Source organism: Cladophialophora psammophila (genome assembly GCF_000585535.1).
Source record: "Cladophialophora psammophila CBS 110553 chromosome Unknown aczJe-supercont1.12, whole genome shotgun sequence".
Taxonomy (NCBI): domain Eukaryota; kingdom Fungi; phylum Ascomycota; class Eurotiomycetes; order Chaetothyriales; family Herpotrichiellaceae; genus Cladophialophora; species Cladophialophora psammophila.
Window position 1 is genome coordinate 1,125,176 of NW_006912933.1, and position 17,906 is coordinate 1,143,081.

General features: G+C 50.7%; 11 protein-coding genes across 11 annotated transcripts; 6 read left to right on the forward strand and 5 right to left on the reverse strand.

Annotated features, from left to right (window-relative positions):
• Positions 1-594: 594 nt before the first annotated feature.
• Positions 595-2,407, forward strand: A1O5_08097 (uncharacterized protein; the record flags this gene model as incomplete). Its single annotated transcript, XM_007748682.1, has 6 exons — positions 595-664; positions 717-1,006; positions 1,056-1,262; positions 1,320-1,819; positions 1,887-2,226; positions 2,300-2,407. The coding sequence occupies 6 exons, from the start codon at positions 595-597 to the stop codon at positions 2,405-2,407; spliced, it is 1,515 nt and encodes a 504-aa protein (XP_007746872.1).
• Positions 2,408-2,458: 51 nt separating this feature from the next.
• On the reverse strand, positions 2,459-3,155 carry A1O5_08098 (uncharacterized protein; the record flags this gene model as incomplete). Its single annotated transcript, XM_007748683.1, has 3 exons — positions 2,459-2,935; positions 2,997-3,053; positions 3,135-3,155. 3 exons carry the CDS (start codon positions 3,153-3,155, stop codon positions 2,459-2,461), a joined length of 555 nt encoding a protein of 184 aa, XP_007746873.1.
• Positions 3,156-3,902: 747 nt separating this feature from the next.
• Positions 3,903-5,820, reverse strand: A1O5_08099 (uncharacterized protein; the record flags this gene model as incomplete). Its single annotated transcript, XM_007748684.1, has 8 exons — positions 3,903-4,067; positions 4,122-4,350; positions 4,402-4,528; positions 4,578-4,721; positions 4,778-5,023; positions 5,081-5,242; positions 5,300-5,720; positions 5,788-5,820. The coding sequence occupies 8 exons, from the start codon at positions 5,818-5,820 to the stop codon at positions 3,903-3,905; spliced, it is 1,527 nt and encodes a 508-aa protein (XP_007746874.1).
• Positions 5,821-6,396: 576 nt separating this feature from the next.
• On the reverse strand, positions 6,397-7,367 carry A1O5_08100 (alcohol dehydrogenase; the record flags this gene model as incomplete). Its single annotated transcript, XM_007748685.1, has 4 exons — positions 6,397-6,486; positions 6,558-6,638; positions 6,692-6,799; positions 6,858-7,367. 4 exons carry the CDS (start codon positions 7,365-7,367, stop codon positions 6,397-6,399), a joined length of 789 nt encoding a protein of 262 aa, XP_007746875.1.
• A 441-nt stretch (positions 7,368-7,808) lies between these two features.
• A1O5_08101 (uncharacterized protein) lies at positions 7,809-8,078 on the forward strand (the record flags this gene model as incomplete). The annotated part of the gene is made up of 1 exon (XM_007748686.1): positions 7,809-8,078. The coding sequence occupies one exon, from the start codon at positions 7,809-7,811 to the stop codon at positions 8,076-8,078; it is 270 nt and encodes an 89-aa protein (XP_007746876.1).
• Positions 8,079-8,370: 292 nt separating this feature from the next.
• Positions 8,371-8,971, forward strand: A1O5_08102 (uncharacterized protein; the record flags this gene model as incomplete). The annotated part of the gene is made up of 3 exons (XM_007748687.1): positions 8,371-8,424; positions 8,487-8,642; positions 8,696-8,971. 3 exons carry the CDS (start codon positions 8,371-8,373, stop codon positions 8,969-8,971), a joined length of 486 nt encoding a protein of 161 aa, XP_007746877.1.
• Positions 8,972-9,205: 234 nt separating this feature from the next.
• On the forward strand, positions 9,206-9,863 carry A1O5_08103 (uncharacterized protein; the record flags this gene model as incomplete). Its single annotated transcript, XM_007748688.1, has 3 exons — positions 9,206-9,341; positions 9,391-9,491; positions 9,549-9,863. The coding sequence occupies 3 exons, from the start codon at positions 9,206-9,208 to the stop codon at positions 9,861-9,863; spliced, it is 552 nt and encodes a 183-aa protein (XP_007746878.1).
• A 471-nt stretch (positions 9,864-10,334) lies between these two features.
• On the reverse strand, positions 10,335-10,901 carry A1O5_08104 (uncharacterized protein; the record flags this gene model as incomplete). Its single annotated transcript, XM_007748689.1, has 1 exon — positions 10,335-10,901. The coding sequence occupies one exon, from the start codon at positions 10,899-10,901 to the stop codon at positions 10,335-10,337; it is 567 nt and encodes a 188-aa protein (XP_007746879.1).
• Positions 10,902-11,334: 433 nt separating this feature from the next.
• On the forward strand, positions 11,335-13,329 carry A1O5_08105 (uncharacterized protein; the record flags this gene model as incomplete). The annotated part of the gene is made up of 2 exons (XM_007748690.1): positions 11,335-11,655; positions 11,806-13,329. 2 exons carry the CDS (start codon positions 11,335-11,337, stop codon positions 13,327-13,329), a joined length of 1,845 nt encoding a protein of 614 aa, XP_007746880.1.
• A 312-nt stretch (positions 13,330-13,641) lies between these two features.
• On the reverse strand, positions 13,642-15,176 carry A1O5_08106 (uncharacterized protein; the record flags this gene model as incomplete). The annotated part of the gene is made up of 4 exons (XM_007748691.1): positions 13,642-13,957; positions 14,017-14,354; positions 14,417-14,997; positions 15,050-15,176. 4 exons carry the CDS (start codon positions 15,174-15,176, stop codon positions 13,642-13,644), a joined length of 1,362 nt encoding a protein of 453 aa, XP_007746881.1.
• Positions 15,177-15,607: 431 nt separating this feature from the next.
• A1O5_08107 (uncharacterized protein) lies at positions 15,608-17,884 on the forward strand (the record flags this gene model as incomplete). The annotated part of the gene is made up of 11 exons (XM_007748692.1): positions 15,608-15,710; positions 15,765-15,851; positions 15,908-16,070; positions 16,140-16,224; positions 16,290-16,438; positions 16,498-16,709; positions 16,768-16,874; positions 16,976-17,156; positions 17,208-17,308; positions 17,369-17,685; positions 17,746-17,884. The coding sequence occupies 11 exons, from the start codon at positions 15,608-15,610 to the stop codon at positions 17,882-17,884; spliced, it is 1,644 nt and encodes a 547-aa protein (XP_007746882.1).
• Positions 17,885-17,906: the final 22 nt, after the last annotated feature.

Genomic DNA, 17,906 nt, shown 5'->3' on the forward strand with positions numbered 1-17,906 from the left:
TTGCGAATCGTTCATGGGACATAATTCGCAGGCCTCCCTTTGCACGACTTCACAGCCAGACATTCCAGCTTCGTCCCCGTCGGATTCTGCTCCAAGGAACATCGACGAGGAAGCAAGCCGACTCCCTGGCTCATCAATTGCCCATCAAGCCTTCTTGCAAGACCATGCTCTGCGGATCACTCCAATGCCCCGCGCACATGTTTTTGGCATTGCTGAGTCGTCTCACAGCTCGCTTTCATGGACGCCGACCGAAGCAGTGGTACCGTCGCCTTATAACGATGAAAGGGCCGATATTTCGGACGATTGCAGCATTGAAAAGCAAGAAAGATGCAGTGTCTACTCTGCTGAATCGGTAAGTCATTCAGCCTCTGGTTGCCTGATTCTGTTTTGCTGATTCACTCCCGGTCGTGCTACGAGTATCATGGTAAGCCAATCCCACTAAAAGCCATCATCAGCTCAACGTTGAAAGGTCCTCGATCCTTCATGTCAATTTGCTCGAAGCCGGGAATCCAGTGGGTGACAGACAGATGTGGCTGTCCCGGATTTCAAGATTATGCGGCATCGTTCACCCGAGAAGTAATGCGACCGTTGAAAATGGAAACGAGACTCTCTACACTTCGAGCCTCGGAACCAGATGCGAAGGACGCGTGGTTGTATACCAGACGTATGGCCTTCCGTCCCCTCCGGTAACAGGATGCTAATGGTCGCTGGTTCAGGTTTCTTTGAAGCAGCCCCTGGAGCGAAATTCGGAGTTGTGCAGCGGTCATGGTTCGAAACACGACTTCGAGCCCACACGAACAGCCCGAACAGGGATGATGAGCCTGCTTGGTATGCTTTGAGAAACGTCATCTTTGCGACCGGATCTCGATTGCACCTAGCAAAAACCACCACATTCCGTGAAGCGTGCCAGATATCGTGGGGATGGTTTGAGAATGCGCTTTCCGTGCACACGGAAATATTGTACTTCAAAACCTCGATTCTAGGCTTACAAGCCTTGACCCTGATGGTTAGTGGGGCACAAATGTCTTCTGACTGGCGCTTACCAAACTTCACAGGCATACTTTGTCGACGAACTGGGCAGCCCGGCACTGGAGTACATGCTCTGCTCCAACGCTCTGAGGTTGGCATGTTCCAAGGGCCTGCATCGACAAGCTGTCTCGTCGTGGAACCTCACTCCACAGGAAGCCTGCCAGCGCGACTGGATTTTTTGGGCTATTTATTGCCTGGAAAAGAGCATTGCCTTGCGTTCCGGGCGGCCATCGGTACGCCGTCCCTCCCCCCAATTCCGACTTTTGCAAATAATTAACAAGGTCATCTAGATCACCGATGACGACGATATCAGTTGCCAGATCCCAATTTACGGACCTCCCGGAAGCGCAGTCGATGTTGTATTCTGTAACCTGTGGATCAGGTTTGCTCAGCTGTCTTCACTTGTGAGCAAGCGGCTTTCAAGCGTACAGGCATTCCGACGCACGACGAGCGCGACTATTGACAATGTTATCGACTTAGATCAGCAACTCCGCAGCTTGAAGGACTCGATGGCTTACATTTTCTGTGTTGACGCTCCCATTAATCCGTCCTCGTTGCCTGCTGGTATGAGCCTCAATCAGGCACTTGATGTGCAATTTACCTACTACGACCTACTATCTCACATTCATACTGCTTTGACTTATCCTTGGTCTCAAGCAATGCTCAGGCCTCAAGAGAACGATAAGCATCGAAAGCAAATTGAAACCTCCTGCTCGATTGTCGCCGACGCCGCTCGTTCCATAATACTGGCCACTAAATGGGTCCATCTGGATGCGAATTGTTCAGTACTGTACGTCCAGAACCCGTAGTTTCCGACTTTTGATTCACTATTCTCGTTCATGCTGAAAAATCTGCAGGTCAGCGTTTACAGCCTCAATTCAGGCTGTCATCAATCTCTTTATTCACATCTTACAGTATCCCGAAAATCCTTCTGTCCAGTGGGACCTCTCCCTTCTAGACATTGGAGCTGGCCATTTCGCAAGGCTGGAATTTGCGACGAGATCACAGATATCCATCTCTTTCGTCAAGGACATTGCGTCGTTGGCCCGAGCAGCGGTCAGACGCGCAAAGAATGGACCTGTTACATGCGGCGGCTCGACAGGTGTCAGAACGTTGGCGAACCTAGACTCTGTCTCGAGCGAGAGTGATATGGTGGGAGGACCAAACCACTCGCAGCCTACTGGTATGAACCAAGAGGTACGTAGCCTAACTAGGCTATCATGGTTGTCATTTTACGATTGACCATATCTAACCTTTCGCTCTGGGGTAGGCTTTCGACATCGAGCTCTCAGATTTCCAGCCAGAAAACTTGAGCATGTTGCTTCCAGGAATTGATCTTGATGGGGGAATGACGGACTTTTTCAATTGGGAGCAGTGAGCGTGTCTGAAGTCTGGTTCCCTCACACACCTACCCACAGCACAACGCCACTTACTTTTTCAGGGCCAATCCTTCATCCACTGCAATGCCCGAAGAGAGGTCGGCCAATTTCGTCGCCAAGTCAACTGAAAAGGAATAGTGCTCATGTACATACTGCCATCCCTCGCTCGTCTTCTGCATCAAACTGGTAATGCGGAAAATCAGATCAAAATCATTGCCGTCGGCTGCTTTTCCCCAGTATCTCTCAAGCGACGTCGCGTAAGCGAACGTCTCGCTCACTGCAACAATCTCCAAATCCTTGAACTCGATCTGCGCATCCTTGAGATATAACGTGACTTTATCGTAATGTGGACGAAAGTTTGGCCGGTTGGTAAGTCCCATCAAGTCGAAAATGGTCATGTCGTCGAGATCCCAGAATCGCTTTCCGCTGTGAGGATCCTCCAAGCATTCGTAGTTGCAAAATCGGGCGAAGGCCTTGTAATGCTCGAGAACCTCCTCCTCGACATGTTTTAACTTGGGGTTATGGTACTGTTTGACCCGTTACCTTTATGTATCCGCGCACCTAAGTGTGGGCCGGGCCTCAACCGACCTTGGACGGACCACCCGGAAGAGTTCCGTGGAGGTCATCGACGCTGGTCAAGCTTGTCTGTATGGACGCGTTAGTTCAGGTGTTTCGACAACTCTAGCATGGGCTCCCTTTCACTGTCGGTGGGATAAGATAACCTACGTCGGTTTTCCAGGCAGACATTGTGGATACAGAGGACCGAAGGGAGTCTCTTAGCGGGAGAGGCCACCGTTAGAAAATCAGGAGTATCAGTTCTCCTGCGAAATAATATCTGTGAGACCACAAGGAAGGTACATCTATCTATTAGCGAGAAATGTCTCCTCGCACCTTGGTCGAAACCATTCGGCTATTTACCTCTTCCGGGGAAGGACCATTCGGCGTCCGAGCAGCCGACCTGGGTTTCCGGTCCAGCTCAAGCAGTTTGAGAATGGTCGGATTCGGAGCGTGGCCGGCAATCAGCAGATTCCGGCACCACACTATTCTACAAACTATGTCCAGATCTGGGGGGAAGTGGACTTGAGTCGATGGTGATACAATCGCGTTGTTGACATGGCATTTTGATGGTAGGCCCATCTGAGGCGTCCAATCCGCGTTGCGGATGTGTGGTTCTAGCCTTCAAGGCTTGTCTTGCACAGGGAGAAGTGTCATGAAGAATTACGACTGAACTGTGGACTCTGCACGAAACATTTCTGTATGTAGCAATAAGATGGTAGATCGTGCTGGCCCAGCATACTAGTATGTTCCAACGAACTCTACGCATTTCGGCCTGGAAGCATATACAAGTTGTAGGTATTGGATGACTGACGCTGAGATTTCACGAAGTGATTTGGTTCAGAAGAGGAAATACTGCGACCCAGTCCGTCGACCCAGGAAGCAGAAATACTCCGAGTTCAGGCAGCCATTGATGGACAGAGCTCCATCCTTCCATCTTCAATTTGCCTGCTTAGTCTCACTGTCGGGTAATGCCACATTGCTGACTTCTTCAACCTGTTCGTAGCTATTGCGCTTCGAGAGCACCGATGTTTCAAGAGTCTCGACGACAACGACCTCGTCGCCAAAAACGCTTCCGATTTGTTCGAGAGTGTAACCTCGGGTCTAGGAATATATAGATTAGCTCGCCATCGAGACGGAAGAACGCGGTCATCTTACCTCGGGCCACCAGACAAGTATGATCACGAACATCGCTGCAGCCAGGACGGCGAAAACGACGTAGTACCGCCAGCCGATGTGAGCCAGAGCCGTGGGGGTCACTGCCGTGAGAATCAGGGAGATCGCAAAGAGTCCCGACATTGCCAAAGAGACTCCTTGAGATCGCATATAGCTGGGGAAGAGCTCCGCCATGTAAATGAAGGAGGTTGCCTCAATGAATGTTGTAATCCTGAAGTGGTTCGTCAGCGAAGAAATCATGAGACTGCGTCTGTGTACGTACCAGATCAGGTCCAAGAAGATAAAGAATACCGTTGCGCTGTTTCCAGCCTTATTGGGGGTTCCAGCGTACAATTTGACAAGGACGGCGACGCAAACCATCCAGGCACTCGCGCCGAAATATCCGATTACTAGATAGGTCAGTATGTGGAGGTAGCCACCACACCGATTCGAACTCACATAACATCGTACGTCTGTTCACCTTGTCATTCAGCCAGCCACCAATGAGATTGCCAATCGGGTTGAGGACAGTCCATGCCGCGAACAACAGGGCAATGGTGAAGGGTCCATAGCCGAGAGTGCCAAAAATGACTGGTCCATAGGCTGCGCACGCAAGTCAGTAAAATAGACAGCCATCGAGGATGAATGAGGAGTCGGACCCAGGATGATGAGTGTCCCGATGCATTGTGTGCCGAACATGGAGACGAATCCAATAATCAGCCTCTTCCGGAGTGGTGCTCTTTTCAGTATGCTCAAGATCGAGAGTCGTGAGTGAGACTCGAAATCAATCTGTGCCTTAAGAATCTTGAACTCCTCCTCAGCAAATGTGTGCGAGACGGACGACTTGCTGGAGTGTAGTTTGACAAGCACTTTCAGGGCGTCCTCTGGACGGCTTCTCATGTACACTGCTTCGGGTTACTGAAAATTCACCAAATGATACGACAGGGATTCGAAGAACTTACACCAGCGGGGGCTCTCAGGGAGCGTCCAAATAAGACCGAGTATAAGGGCCGGGAACAGACATTGGATGGCCAACGGACCTCGCCAACCTCCGGAACCATTAACGTGGAAGAAGGCAACCCCGATCCATTGAGCGATGAGAGTTCCCGTACCGATTTGAGCTCCTGAAACCACAAGTCAGTTGAGGCACCTCGCCTTCCATTGTGACGGCAAACACGTACCGTGCAATCCCACAAGAAAGCCGCGGAAATTTGGCGGCGCGATCTCTGCCTGGTATAAAGGGACGCCACACATGAAGAAGACGGCACCAAAGCCTGAGATAAAGCGTGCCACGATGAACATTGCTGGGTGGACTGATCCAGTCTGCAGGGCCCCTCCAACAATGGTGATGACAGAGCCCACAGCGATAGGTGTGCGGCGGCCCCATCGGTCCGAGACGTAAGGATACACCAGGTTGCAAACGAGGCTGCCAACGTAGAACAGACATTGTATGGCAGCAATGAGGGCATTGGATCGACTGAGTCCCGGACCAGAGGTCGTCAGTCCAAAGTAGACGTACCAGTCTGGTTTGCTCAAGGTACTCCCAACAATTGAGATGAGATAGCCATACGAAATACTGCCTGTTGCAGCAACCAATGCGACCTAGTGATGGAAGGGTTACGATCAGTGTTAAGGCCCTTCTGGTTCACTCGTGGAGTAGAGAGCTTACAATTGCATTGTAAGATGACTTGCCCTGTGCCATTTTCAATATTAGCTACCAGCGTCAAATTAGTGTCAGAGAGTGAGAAGCAGGCGGATCGGAACCATCGTCAGGACGTGCATCTGGGGCTTTAGTACTCCGGAGATCAGAGGTCCTTCCTGCCAGGGGATGAATATACAGCTCCAGGCAGATATGCACCTAAAAGAGACTCCGCATCTCCCCATGGGGGTGGCGTTTATGCGGGAGGTCGGTTCACCTTCGGTCCGGACATGGAACCGGCCCCGAAACCTTGTCGCTGGGTAGATCTAAGCTGACAACTCTACACGTCTGGGTCGGCTTTCAATGATGACGCTCAACAGCAACTAAGACATCCGACAATTTTACTTCGATTCTCGGGTGGTTTGCCTGTGTCTGGCTTGCTTTCTATGGCAGGAGCCCGAGATTCCGACCGTCGCTGACCAAGTTAAGAATGAACGTGCACATGAATTTATGGCTCAGTTCCACGGCCTCGTCCAAGTGGTGGCACTTTTCAAGAGTGACACAAACTAAGTCAGGGATTTCGTATATGGAAGCATCCGTCTACTTTTTCACACGCAAGGTCGGATATTCCTATACCAGTTACACTAACAAGTACCCGGCGTCGACAATTTCGGTGGTGCCCGTCATCGATCGATTTCGAGCAACGGAGACAATGTGTTCAGCAACGTCCTATTACAAACAAACCTAGGGTAAGTAACAGCTCTCCCGAGGGTCTTTGTGCGTTGGACACGAGCACTCACCTCCAATGCGATGATCTTCTTCAGAGGATTCTTCTCCCGTACTGCGTCGTGCATTTTTGTAGGGAACTTCATTCCCCATTCCTTGACGAAACGTCAGCAGCTTGGATTCAACTCATCTCATATCTCAGACGTACCGTGAGCATCAGACTAGGTGCCACCGTGTTCACCCGGACTTTTGGGGATGCGATCAATGCCAAAGATTTGGTTAAATGTATTTGAGCCGCTTTCGTTACCGAGTAGGCCTATTGAGTTGTTCAGCGCATGCAACCACGACGAACATGACCAAAAAAGGAAGCTTACTAGGCAACTGCCCCCAGGCTTGATACCAGACACCGACGACACTGTGAGGAATGATCCCTCAGTGGCCTCGAGGTGCTTTTTGGCAGCATGAAACAGCAACAGCGGCGATTTCACGTTCATGCTGAAGCAATGGTCCCAGTCTTCCTCGTCGATGTTCTCCTCAATGTTCATGAAATTGGTAAACGTTGTCCAGCCATGGTTTGAGATCACAATGTCCAATCTCCCCATCGCCTGCACAGTCTCTTCAACCAGTTTCTTTATATCAGACCGGACATTTAAGTCAGCCTGAATGGCAATATATCGGTTTTTACATGCTGCTTCTTCATCTGCAATTGACCCCTTCCTTTGTAGATGAAGTTCTGAGACCAAAGCTTCTGCTTTCTCGCGGCTGTGACAGTAGTTGATGACAATTCTGGCACCGATGTTGGCCAAACTCCTTGCCACTGCTGCCCCAAGTCCTGCTGAGCTCGCGGTCACAAGGGCAACTTGGCCATCTCCAGATTTTGACATTCTCGACTGGGTCAGCTGCTGGTGACAGGAATTCAGGAATTGTATGTACGTCCTTTCATGCTGTCAATTATTTTCCAGTAAAGTATTACGACTCAGGGCAAACATCACCCGAGACTCTGCTAGATCGGAAGTCTAAGGAACATGAAGAGTGGGGGTCGTCGGGCGGCGCTGCAGTGGTCTGCCCCCCCGGGGCTCTTGGCCCCTACCCATCCAACTCTCCGGCGCAGTTCTCGGCCCGGACATCAAGACATGGAGATTTCAAAGCGGTGGAGAGGATTAGAGGATCGTCATGTCATCGATATCGACGACTGGAAGCGTATCGATACTACCCACCGACTCTCTGCCGCCGATGTGCATTGTCCCACTTCCACGCAGTCAAAGCCTCTGTCCACACCACCTAGCTGACCAAGATTTGCTTGACTCGATACAAAGGATAACGGTATGGCGCTCGTCTACTTTTGGCTGGTCATGGCCTTGCTGGTAGGCCTTGCAATATTCTTTGGGGCAAAGTTGCTACGGGTTGGCATGCGTGAGAAAGATCTACCGCCAGGTAAGCCCATTGTCGAGCTCTACAAGCGTGTCGCCGTTACAAGACAGGCTTGTCTGACCTTTGACGGTAACAGGACCTCCGACGGTGCCAATTCTGGGAAACCTGCATCAGATGACAGCAAACCCGTATCTCATGTTCGAGAAATGGGCAAAGCAATGTGAGAGATTCGAACAGAATGGTGAACCTGCTTCTCATTGTTAGATGGACCTATTATCTCCGTAAAGCTCGGCACACAGACGATGATAGTCATCAACACCGAACAAGGTATTCGAGACTTGTTCGAGAAAAGAAGCGGCAACTATTCAGCTAAGGCGCCGAACTTTGGGGCAGAATTCGGCGAGAATCTAAATCTCCTGTTTAGAACGTCCGTCTTACTTTTCCCTGAAAATTCTGTGAATATTGCGACTGACTTCTCGGCATAGAAACGATGACGTGTGGAGGCGGATGCGGAAGATGTACCACCTTCGCCTCAACATTACCGCCGCGAACAACTATTTGCCTTACCAGGTAGGCGCGAAGCCCATGAAGTTGCTTCTTCTGATTTCATGTAAGCTCACGCGTGAGCCTAGGAGTTTGAAAGCATTCAGATGTTAGATGAGCTCCTGGACCGGCCGAAGGACTTTTGGACCATAATAAAAAGGTACACAACTAGTATCGGAGCAACCGTCATTTTCGCCAAACGACATACAGACCTCGAGGATCCATCGGTCAAAGAACTCTACGCTGTGAGTCACGCTTACTATCCCTGATGCCGACTTTATTATTAACAGCCAAATAGTGGCTCGAGAGATTTTCGGCATTGATGGAGAAAACATCCTTTGCTGACTGGTACCCCATTCTGAAACCACTCTACCTTCGTGCTCCGTCCTGGATCAGCGGATTTTTAAAGGAAGCTGCGGAACTGAAAGACATGGAAACAAATCTATGGATGAAGCTAATTGGTGAAGCTCAAGAGATGCTGGAGCAAGACAAAATGCGTCCGAGTAGGTATCTTGACTTGGGATTATGTCTGCAACTAACTCTTAGCGAGGCTTTGCAAGAAATCTCCTCTTGACGATCGGGGCCGAATCTGATCAGGTCTCGAAGTCTGACGCTCTCACGTTTAAACAAATCGCGTTTGTGGTTGGTCACGCGTGGCCAGCAGCTGCGTAAGCTATCATTTCCATCGCGAGGGAACCGTAACTTATCAATTGTAACAGTGACACTACGTATAGCACACTCATGGGTTTTGTAAAGGTGCGTGGAAAAGCCAGAATATCGAACAGTCAACTAAACGCTGGATCAGGCCATGGCCATTTTCCCAGAGGTCCAGAAGCGGGCTCAGGAGGAGCTCGATACTGTTGTTGGAAGTCATAGATTCCCAACATGGGACGACACCGCGGACCTTCCTTACATCATGAGCTGTGTCAAGGAGTCCTTCAGGTGTATGGGTAAAAGACACTGTGAAAGGATTGTTACTGACTGCGAAAACAGGGATGCCGACTACAGTGGCTGGAGGTGCCCCCCACGCAGCTACAAATGAAGATACTTACATGGGATACCGGATACCTGCTGGAGTTCCAATTGTGAATAATGTCTGTGTGAGACGATACCTGGTGGTCCTCAATGATGATGCTGAAGCTGGGACATAGGTATGGAGCATCAACAATGATCGCACCAATCCTCGAGATTTCGAGCCGTACAGACACATGCCTGGTCACAAATATCCTCCGGTGGGAACGCCAGTCGGTTCAGATGGATCGGACAAAGGCTTCACAACCTTTGGTGCCGGACGAAGAATGTGTCCTGGGATCCATGTGGCAGAGCGCAGCATGTACACGGCCGTGGCGCGTCTGTTATGGGCCTTTAACATCAAAAGAGCTGTCGACGAGAATGGCCAGTTCACACCGATCGATCGTGATGGAATGTCCCCAGGATTCATGGTGACGCCTCTTCACTACGAGTAAGTCGGCCGTCAACACGGGTTCTGTTTCGAGTTGAACTGACCAGAGTTTGCGTCCTACAACAGGGTAGTATTCGAATGTCAAAGCGACGAGCGTGCTGCCCTCATCAGGAGGTCTTGGGCCCAGGCAAAAACCTTGCTTGAAGAGGATGGAAGCTACAGTGAAGCATTTTTCCAACAATCGTTTTAAAAGAGGCAACTACTAGCCTCGACAAGCTCGGCCGAGGCAGGCCCTTTTCGTCGAAGCATGTAGAATCTATTCAGGGACCGGCTTGACAAGGAGCCAACCAAACCCATTCACAAACAACTACTCTTCAATATCTAGCGAACAGAATCGAATTCAAGTTGAAAGCTTGTCAAACAGTGTAAGACGTGGTAGAAGCTTGTGGTGAAGCCGGTGCTTCAAAAGCGGAATATCACGCTACCTGTCATGCGGCAAAACACCCCAGGGCTGCAGCCTTGACCACCGTCACCATTACAATGCCCATTCTGGCAAGCCTCTCGGCCCATTCTCTATGCGCTTCTTTATTGAGACATGATCTTCCCCGGACTGGAGCCTCCGAATGAGCTCCTCAGGGTCGAAATCCGTTCCGATTGGATTCTCTGCGAATGCCTTTGAAGCCATGAAGGCGTTTGCCTCCTCCACCGTGTCGAAGTTGTCGACCTGAGTTTCGATCATATTTCCGTCCGGATCGGTGTAATAGATGCTGGTCGTTGGCCCGTGGTTGACACACCATGTTGGCTTGATGCCTGCCTCCTTGCGCTGACGGTAGGTCAGACAGAGGTCGTCCAAAGTGTCGAACGTAAATGCGATGTGCTCCAGGCCAGCTGAGTGGCGCACTTTAGGCCCAGTACCGGGTACAGCAATAATGGCGATTCGATGGTGCTCTTCATCATATGTCAAAAAGGAGAGTATCTCGTTTTCATATGATGCCTCGGCTCCAAGAAACGTCTTGTAGTATTTGTTCATGACTGCGAAATTCGGGGTGCGTAGAACGACGTGCGCAAGCGACGACGGGCTTTTGACCTTGGTTTGTGTCATGTTGACCAGAAGGGTAGGCGCTATCTTAATCACTGGGACGAGTTGCAATGTGGTCGACGCTGAAAATTTCCAACAGAAACCATTTTTGGGGTTCGATTAAGACGGAGCCGGGGTGATGGACGGTATGAGGCTCACCACGTTTCCGGACGCCGGCAATTCGGATGACGGCCACGATGGAACGGGTCTCGAGATTACCAGACCGCCTACACGAGAGCACGGGCTAGGTAGACATAACTATTCAAGGATCGACAAGGCCTGTCGAGGTTCCTGTGCTTCGGAGAACCGGAGAGTTGTATCCGAGAGCGCTATCAGGGCCGGCAACGGCTATCTTGAGATCTTGAAATTTTTTAGCGACTCTCCTGTCAGTCAACTTACGACACATCGAAGTTATTTGTCTCGGCCAGGCTCTCACACAAGTCGAATCTTCAGCAATATGGCAGCAAGCAATGGAATTGTGCATGAAGTGCTCTCTCCGGACACGGTGCTTATTGCCGGAGGTGGACCTGTTGGTCTTTTGCTCGCGGCTGTCCTCTCCCGGTACAATGTGAAGTCGATACTCGTCGAACGAAACAAGAGCACAACGAAATGGCCCAAAATGGATCTCACAAATCCCCGATCCATGGAAATTCTTCGACGCCTGGGACTTGCAGATGAACTACGCAAGCAGGGCGTCCGGGCAGACGTACCACAGCCTGTACTCTTTTGTACTGGGTTACCCGCTCCAAAAGCAATCACAAGTTGGGAGCACGAAAGCGTGAGTCGGCTATCCTATCAATCATTCCAGTTTGGACATCGATAGCAGATTCTGGAGCCAAGTCAGTTTCTTTCCCCTTGGAGAATCCAAAGGTTCAAGAATTGGGAGTCATGACACTCAACGGTGAAGCTGACTTGAGCAACCTTCCAGGTTGATCAATTTCGTACTCGAATTCAGCGCACAAACGATGGTACGCTACCGCTTGAACCATGGCAGAGACTATCGCAAGTCATTTTCGAGGCTTGGCTCAAAGGCATATGCGAGAAGGATCCCTTGATTGAGCTTCGATACGGTTGCAGGGTCGAAGAGGTCGAGGAGAGTGCGGATCAGGTCAAAACTACCATCTCGAACGTGGATACGGGCGCCCTCTCGGTCATCGTCTCGAAATACGTCGCAGGGTGTGATGGTGCTAACAGTCGAGTCAGGCGTTCACTCAAGATGCCATTAGACGGTGGACCCATTCCTGCATTTCTCCTACTGGTTCATTTCAAATCGAGAGATCTCACAAGATTACACAAACTCGGACAATTTTGGCATATATTTTTCTTCAAGAAGACTGGTGAGTTCTCGGGTGCCATCATCGCTCAGGATGAGATCGATACCTGGACTACACACTTGTTCCTTCCTCTAGACGCAGACGAGTCGAAGGTAGACTCGCACGAGGCTATTTACGCTACACTGGGAGGCGCACATGAGCCTTATCCTATCAAGGTTGACGAAATTCTGGTTCGTTCTGCCTGGAGACCCAACATTGCCGTTGCCAGGCAGTGGACGAGTCTACACCGTCGGGTCTTCTTGGCCGGGGATTCCGCTCATCAACTTATCCCGACAGGAGGTTACGGTATGAACACTGGAATCGGAGATGCATACGATCTAGGGTGGAAGTTGGCCTCCGTCATCAACGGCTCTGGAGGTATATCTCTGCTAGACTCGTATGAGGCTGAGCGTCGGCCTGTGGCCTTACGAAACTCCGAGCATTCTGGAGTCCACATGCAGACTCACCAGGCCGTCGGCAGCTTGATGAATGGCCTTGACATCGATGCTATTAATTCCGACACCAAAGAGGGCAAGGCAGCTCGTCAGAGTATACATGAACACTATCAGAAGAACTCGGGGGAGAACACGGACCTGGGCATGGAGATGGGTTTCCGACATCGGTCTTCAATCATTGTTCCAGACGGAGAGCATACCTCGGAACCAGAGTGGAGTCCTTCTCGTTATGTACCCACGACGTGGCCTGGGTCGAGAGCTCCCCACGTCTTCTTGAACGATGGCACGCCCATATTTGACCTACTACACCCCACAGGCTGGACGCTGGTGACATTCGGCAAGACGCACATCAGTGCTCAGTACCTTATCGATTCTGCTGAGGAGTTGAATATTCCCATTAAACATCTGAGTCTCCTCGGAGAGAGCCTCGCAGAGGAGTTATGGGAGCGCAAGATGGTGCTTATACGACCAGACCAGCATGTCGCCTGGAGAGGGGAATCATTGTCGTCGCCTGCGGCTGCTCGCGATATCTTGACGACGGTCGTTGGCAAGAAGCCCCCCCCAAACGAAGTGGCAGTCTCTGAAGACGCCAAAAAACCAAAACATGCTTTCACAGCCACGACTCAGCTAACAACGCAGGTCGACGTCTTCGGACTGGAAAAGATGAGCGACTTCCAACGATAGGATACGACGGTATTAGAGTAGAATGATAGGGGCCATGCACTCGATGCAGCCATCTGTGAGGGCATAAGCAGATTAATCTTTCACGTCACGGTTGGAATTTAGGTATTTTGGTTTTTTAAAAATTCGCGTACAGAAATCAAATGCCTGGGTAGTCTTCAAAGCTTTCTCGAGAAGTTGGATAAGCATAATGATTGGCCTACATTACTAATGTATAAATCTTGATAGGAGGATACCCATTGAGCAATCGGGAGTTGGCTCCTCCGATATTCGCGAGGACTTGAACATCCAAGTCCTTTTGTGCACCCATCATATTCATTTCAATTGAACCCTGTAGAAATCTGCATCAGCTTTGACGCCTTCTTTGGCCATCATTTGGCCAATCGTCCAATCCTCGTGAACGTAATCTTCGGGGACATTCGTTGAGGTGAACGGTGATGCCGTATCGAGGTGGCTTAACGCGGCATCGTAGTTGGCATCGGCGTACTTGGCTGCATCATGCCCATATAGCCAACGTGGCTGAGGTTGATTCAAGAAAGAAGGGTCTTTGGCGACAGCATCCCAGTCGGTTTGGTGCCAACGGTGTCTCAGCTCCCACCCGGCTCGCTGCGTCAGCGACGTTCGCTCAAATCTAATCATGAACGTATTAGCGGCATGCTCTTTCAAATGGGTTTCGAGCATACAACGCACCGCAGCTTTTCAAATACTTTCAACGCTCGCTTAAGGTCCTTCTTGCCTGCTTTCTTGATCAAAACGCCCAGCGTTGCCCCATCTTCAATGGCCTGAGCTCCCCCAGTTCCGGAAGTGGGCAAATGGGGATGGGCTGCATCGCCGGCAAGGACAACTCTCCCCCCATCAGAGACCCATTTGCGGACGGGGTCCCGCCAAAGGAGCTTATAGTCTATCAGTACGCTCTCTGGGATTGACTTCACTAGCTGTTGTAGAAGTGGATCCCAGTCTTCGACGACTTTCAGCATATCCTGGACTTTGCCGGGTATGTTCCAGGACTCTTCGATGTCCGTCGTGTCCTGCGGCAGCACCACTTGTCAGTCTATTGCTCGTGCAGTACATCCTTTGAGAAAATTCTGACCTTGTGCGTGCAGAAAACTGTGACGGCTCGAAGATTTCTGTTTGTGGTGAGGATCGCGTGGGTGTTCTCTCCGATCCAAACGCGATATTCATCATGGTCTGATTCTGCAATATGATTGGTAAGTGGATTGTTATTGAGCGTATCGAGGTCGAACCACGATCGGTAAACCGCAAAGCCGCTTTTCTGGGCCTTTTCCGGCTTTCCAGTCACATATGCGCGAGCCCTGCTGTGGACACTATCAGCAGCGACAACAATGTCTGCCGAGATGCGCTGCCCATTGTAGATGATAGATGCGAGCTCGCCATCCTCCTGATACTCCGTAATGCGAGCATCGAAGGTGAATTGGACACCAATCTCCTTGGCATACTCATACATGTAATTCTGAACCCTAGTTCGGTTGGCGTAGCTATTGGGGAAGCCGTCAAACTCGGAGGGAAGAGGCTGTTCTACCAACAGCTTCCCACTCTTGTCGCAGATCTTCAAGTTCGTTGGAAGTGAAGACACTTTGCGGACCTTTTCTAGCATTCCAGGCCACTGGCTGATGACGCGAGATGCATTCGACCCGAGCATGATGACATCCCCTGGTAGTCTTTGGTCAGGAATCTCGGTGCTTTCAGGGGGCTGATCGCATACCTTGTCTCGAAAGATCCTTGGACAGCTCGTAGACGCTTACATTGCAGCCAATATTCCTCAGCGATATCGCCGTCGAGAGCCCGCCGAAGCCGGCACCGACGACGATAACATTGATGGTATCTCGCATCGCGTCTACCTTCGCAGTAATGATGTTGGATCGACACGATCAGACGCTTGTATTCTGGGTAACAGGTGTGGTCTTCACAAAGGAATATCAATTGGTTAGATAATAACAATAATAATGGTCATGACAGTTCTCGGGCCCGGCTCAGGGAATCCGAATGGAACAATCCAACATGACATCCAAACTTTGCCTCTTGGTCCATTCTGGGTAGCGTTCCGGGGGAATCATGTTCGCTGAGTCGGGCCCCGGAGTCAGCGACAGCCGCAGCTCCACCACTCGGGTCTGAATCCCCCTTCCAATCGTATGTTTGTCAAGGCGGCAACATATCGATTGACGGTAAAACGCCCACGGTCCGCTGTGGTTTGTATGAGGTGCCTGAGACTATCATGCAGCATTTGTTCTCACCAGGGCTGGATTTCTCGTATAGCCCGACCATGGATGCACGAACTGTGAGTTGGATTCTGGCGAGCCTGGTCACTGTCGCGCTGGCCTGGAGGCTATCGCGATATGGGATGCGACCGAAAGACTACCCACCAGGTGAGTATCTGGCTTTGACGGAGTGGACGAGGCATAAGCCTGATCGCCAAACAGGTCCACCCACGCTCCCTATACTGGGCAACCTTCACCAAATGCCAAGCTCAAATCTGCATCTTCACCTACAGAAATGGGCACAAGAGTGTAGGGAGTGGCTTTTCTCTGGCTCGTTGAGCTCTGTGAGACTGACAATGGCAAAGATGGTCCAATCTACTCCTTGAAACTGGGTGGCCAGACCCAGATCGTTGTCAGTTCGCCCGCGATTATGAGAGACCTCCTGGAAAAGCGCAGCAACATCTATTCCACGAGGATGGACATGTTCATCCGGGAGAATAGCGACAATCTCAACATTCTGTTTCGAAAGTAAGTGTATTGGATTCTCCTTTGTTTCGCCTCAGAATCCGCAGAGTGTATACCAACATGTGATCGCAGTAACGATGATGTCTGGAGGCGTCAGAGGAGAATGTACCACCTTCGACTCAATGCGAGGGGTGCTGACAGCTATATTCCATACCAGGTAGGAGAATTCCCGGGTCTCTCTCTCGAATGGGTGCAGTGGTTGGTGCTAAGTCGTCATATCAGTTGTTTGAGAGTCGCCAGTTACTCCACGACTTTCTCGTCTATCCCGAAAGATACGATCAAAATTTCAGGAGATATACCGCCAGTATCGCTTCCACATTGGCCTATGGATGGAGAACTCCCCGCATTGATCTTCCAGCAGTTGCTGGCATGTGTGAAGTATTGATTCCTTCGCACCGTTGTACAACTCTTTCAGAACCATGCTGACAAGCTTCTGGTGGAACGACCGAAATGTCCTCATCGCCAACTCGTTACAAATGACTGACTGGTATCCATCGCTACGACCGATCATCGATTGGATCCCAACGCGGATAAGCTCCCTGAAACAGGAACTGAGAAAAATCAGAAATCTGGAGGAAACTCTTTTCCTCGACCTCTTCGAGAACGCCAAAGCGAGACACAAGGAGGGCAAGCCTCGTCCAAGTATGTGAGAACCCACCAACAGGCTATATCCGCTGACTCAATAACCACACTTGCAAAGGCTTTTCCAACGACATGATTACGGCTAACGAGAAGGCCGGAATTGACAAGCTGGGCGACAAGGAGCTAGCGCATAATGCTGTTCAAGCTGCCATGGGAGCCACGTATGTGATTCCGGTACCGAACAGTTGAATTAGAACCTGAGGGTTAGCAGGGATACACAGTGGAACAGCTTGAAAGGCTTCCTCAAGGTGGACAGACATTTCTAGAATGGATCATTGGCCCTCTTGCTAACAAGTGGACTTACCCAGGCTATGGTTCTCTTTCCCAAAGTTCAAGAAGAGGCCCAGCGGGAAATTGACGAGGTCGTCGGGTCTGAAAGGATGCCAACCTGGTCTGACCGAGAGAAGCTCCCATACGTGCGCGGCGTTGTGGAAGAGAGCCTACGGTGTAGGTGACCGTCTTGTTGGTAGAAGCAGGAAGCCAACTTACGCGCCACAGGGTTTCCAACCACTTTACTCGGTGCTGTACCACACGGTGTAGCTCAGGATGATTTCTACATGGGCTACAAGATCCCTGCTGGCTCGGGAATTATCAACAATGTATGTTTGTCGTTGTGTGGCATGTTGCTCGGATGCCCTGCTAATTCTTGAGCTTGAAAGGTGTGGACGATGAACAATGATCCGACCAGGTATGAGAATCCGCGCGATTTCAAGCCCCGACGCCACGACCCCGCGAAGACTTCTGGAGAGTTTTTCGGAATCAATTCAAATTCTACTGAACGGCCGCACTTCAACTTTGGTGGTGGTCGAAGAGTGTGCCCCGGATTCCATGTTGCAGAGCGGGGCTTGTTCATTGCCATTGCTCGCATGCTCTGGGCGTTCAGCATGACCCCGAAACTCGACGCGTCTGGAAAACCGGTCGAGATTGACAGAGATGCCGTTACAGGAGGGCTGGTCGCGGGCCCGGCTCCCTTCAGGTAAATTGACCCTCATTTTCGTGAGTATCAGGACCAGGGCCGCTGACAAGTATACAAAAGCTGTACCATTGTGCCACGGAACGAGCATCGCCGAGCCAAGATTATTCAGTCATGGGATGATGCACTCAGCTCGCTGGATAGTAGCCATGATTTCACGGATGAGTTCTTCGAGAAAGAATTTAAGGTTCGTAAAACATGACTCAATGATTCTGGAGAAGGAT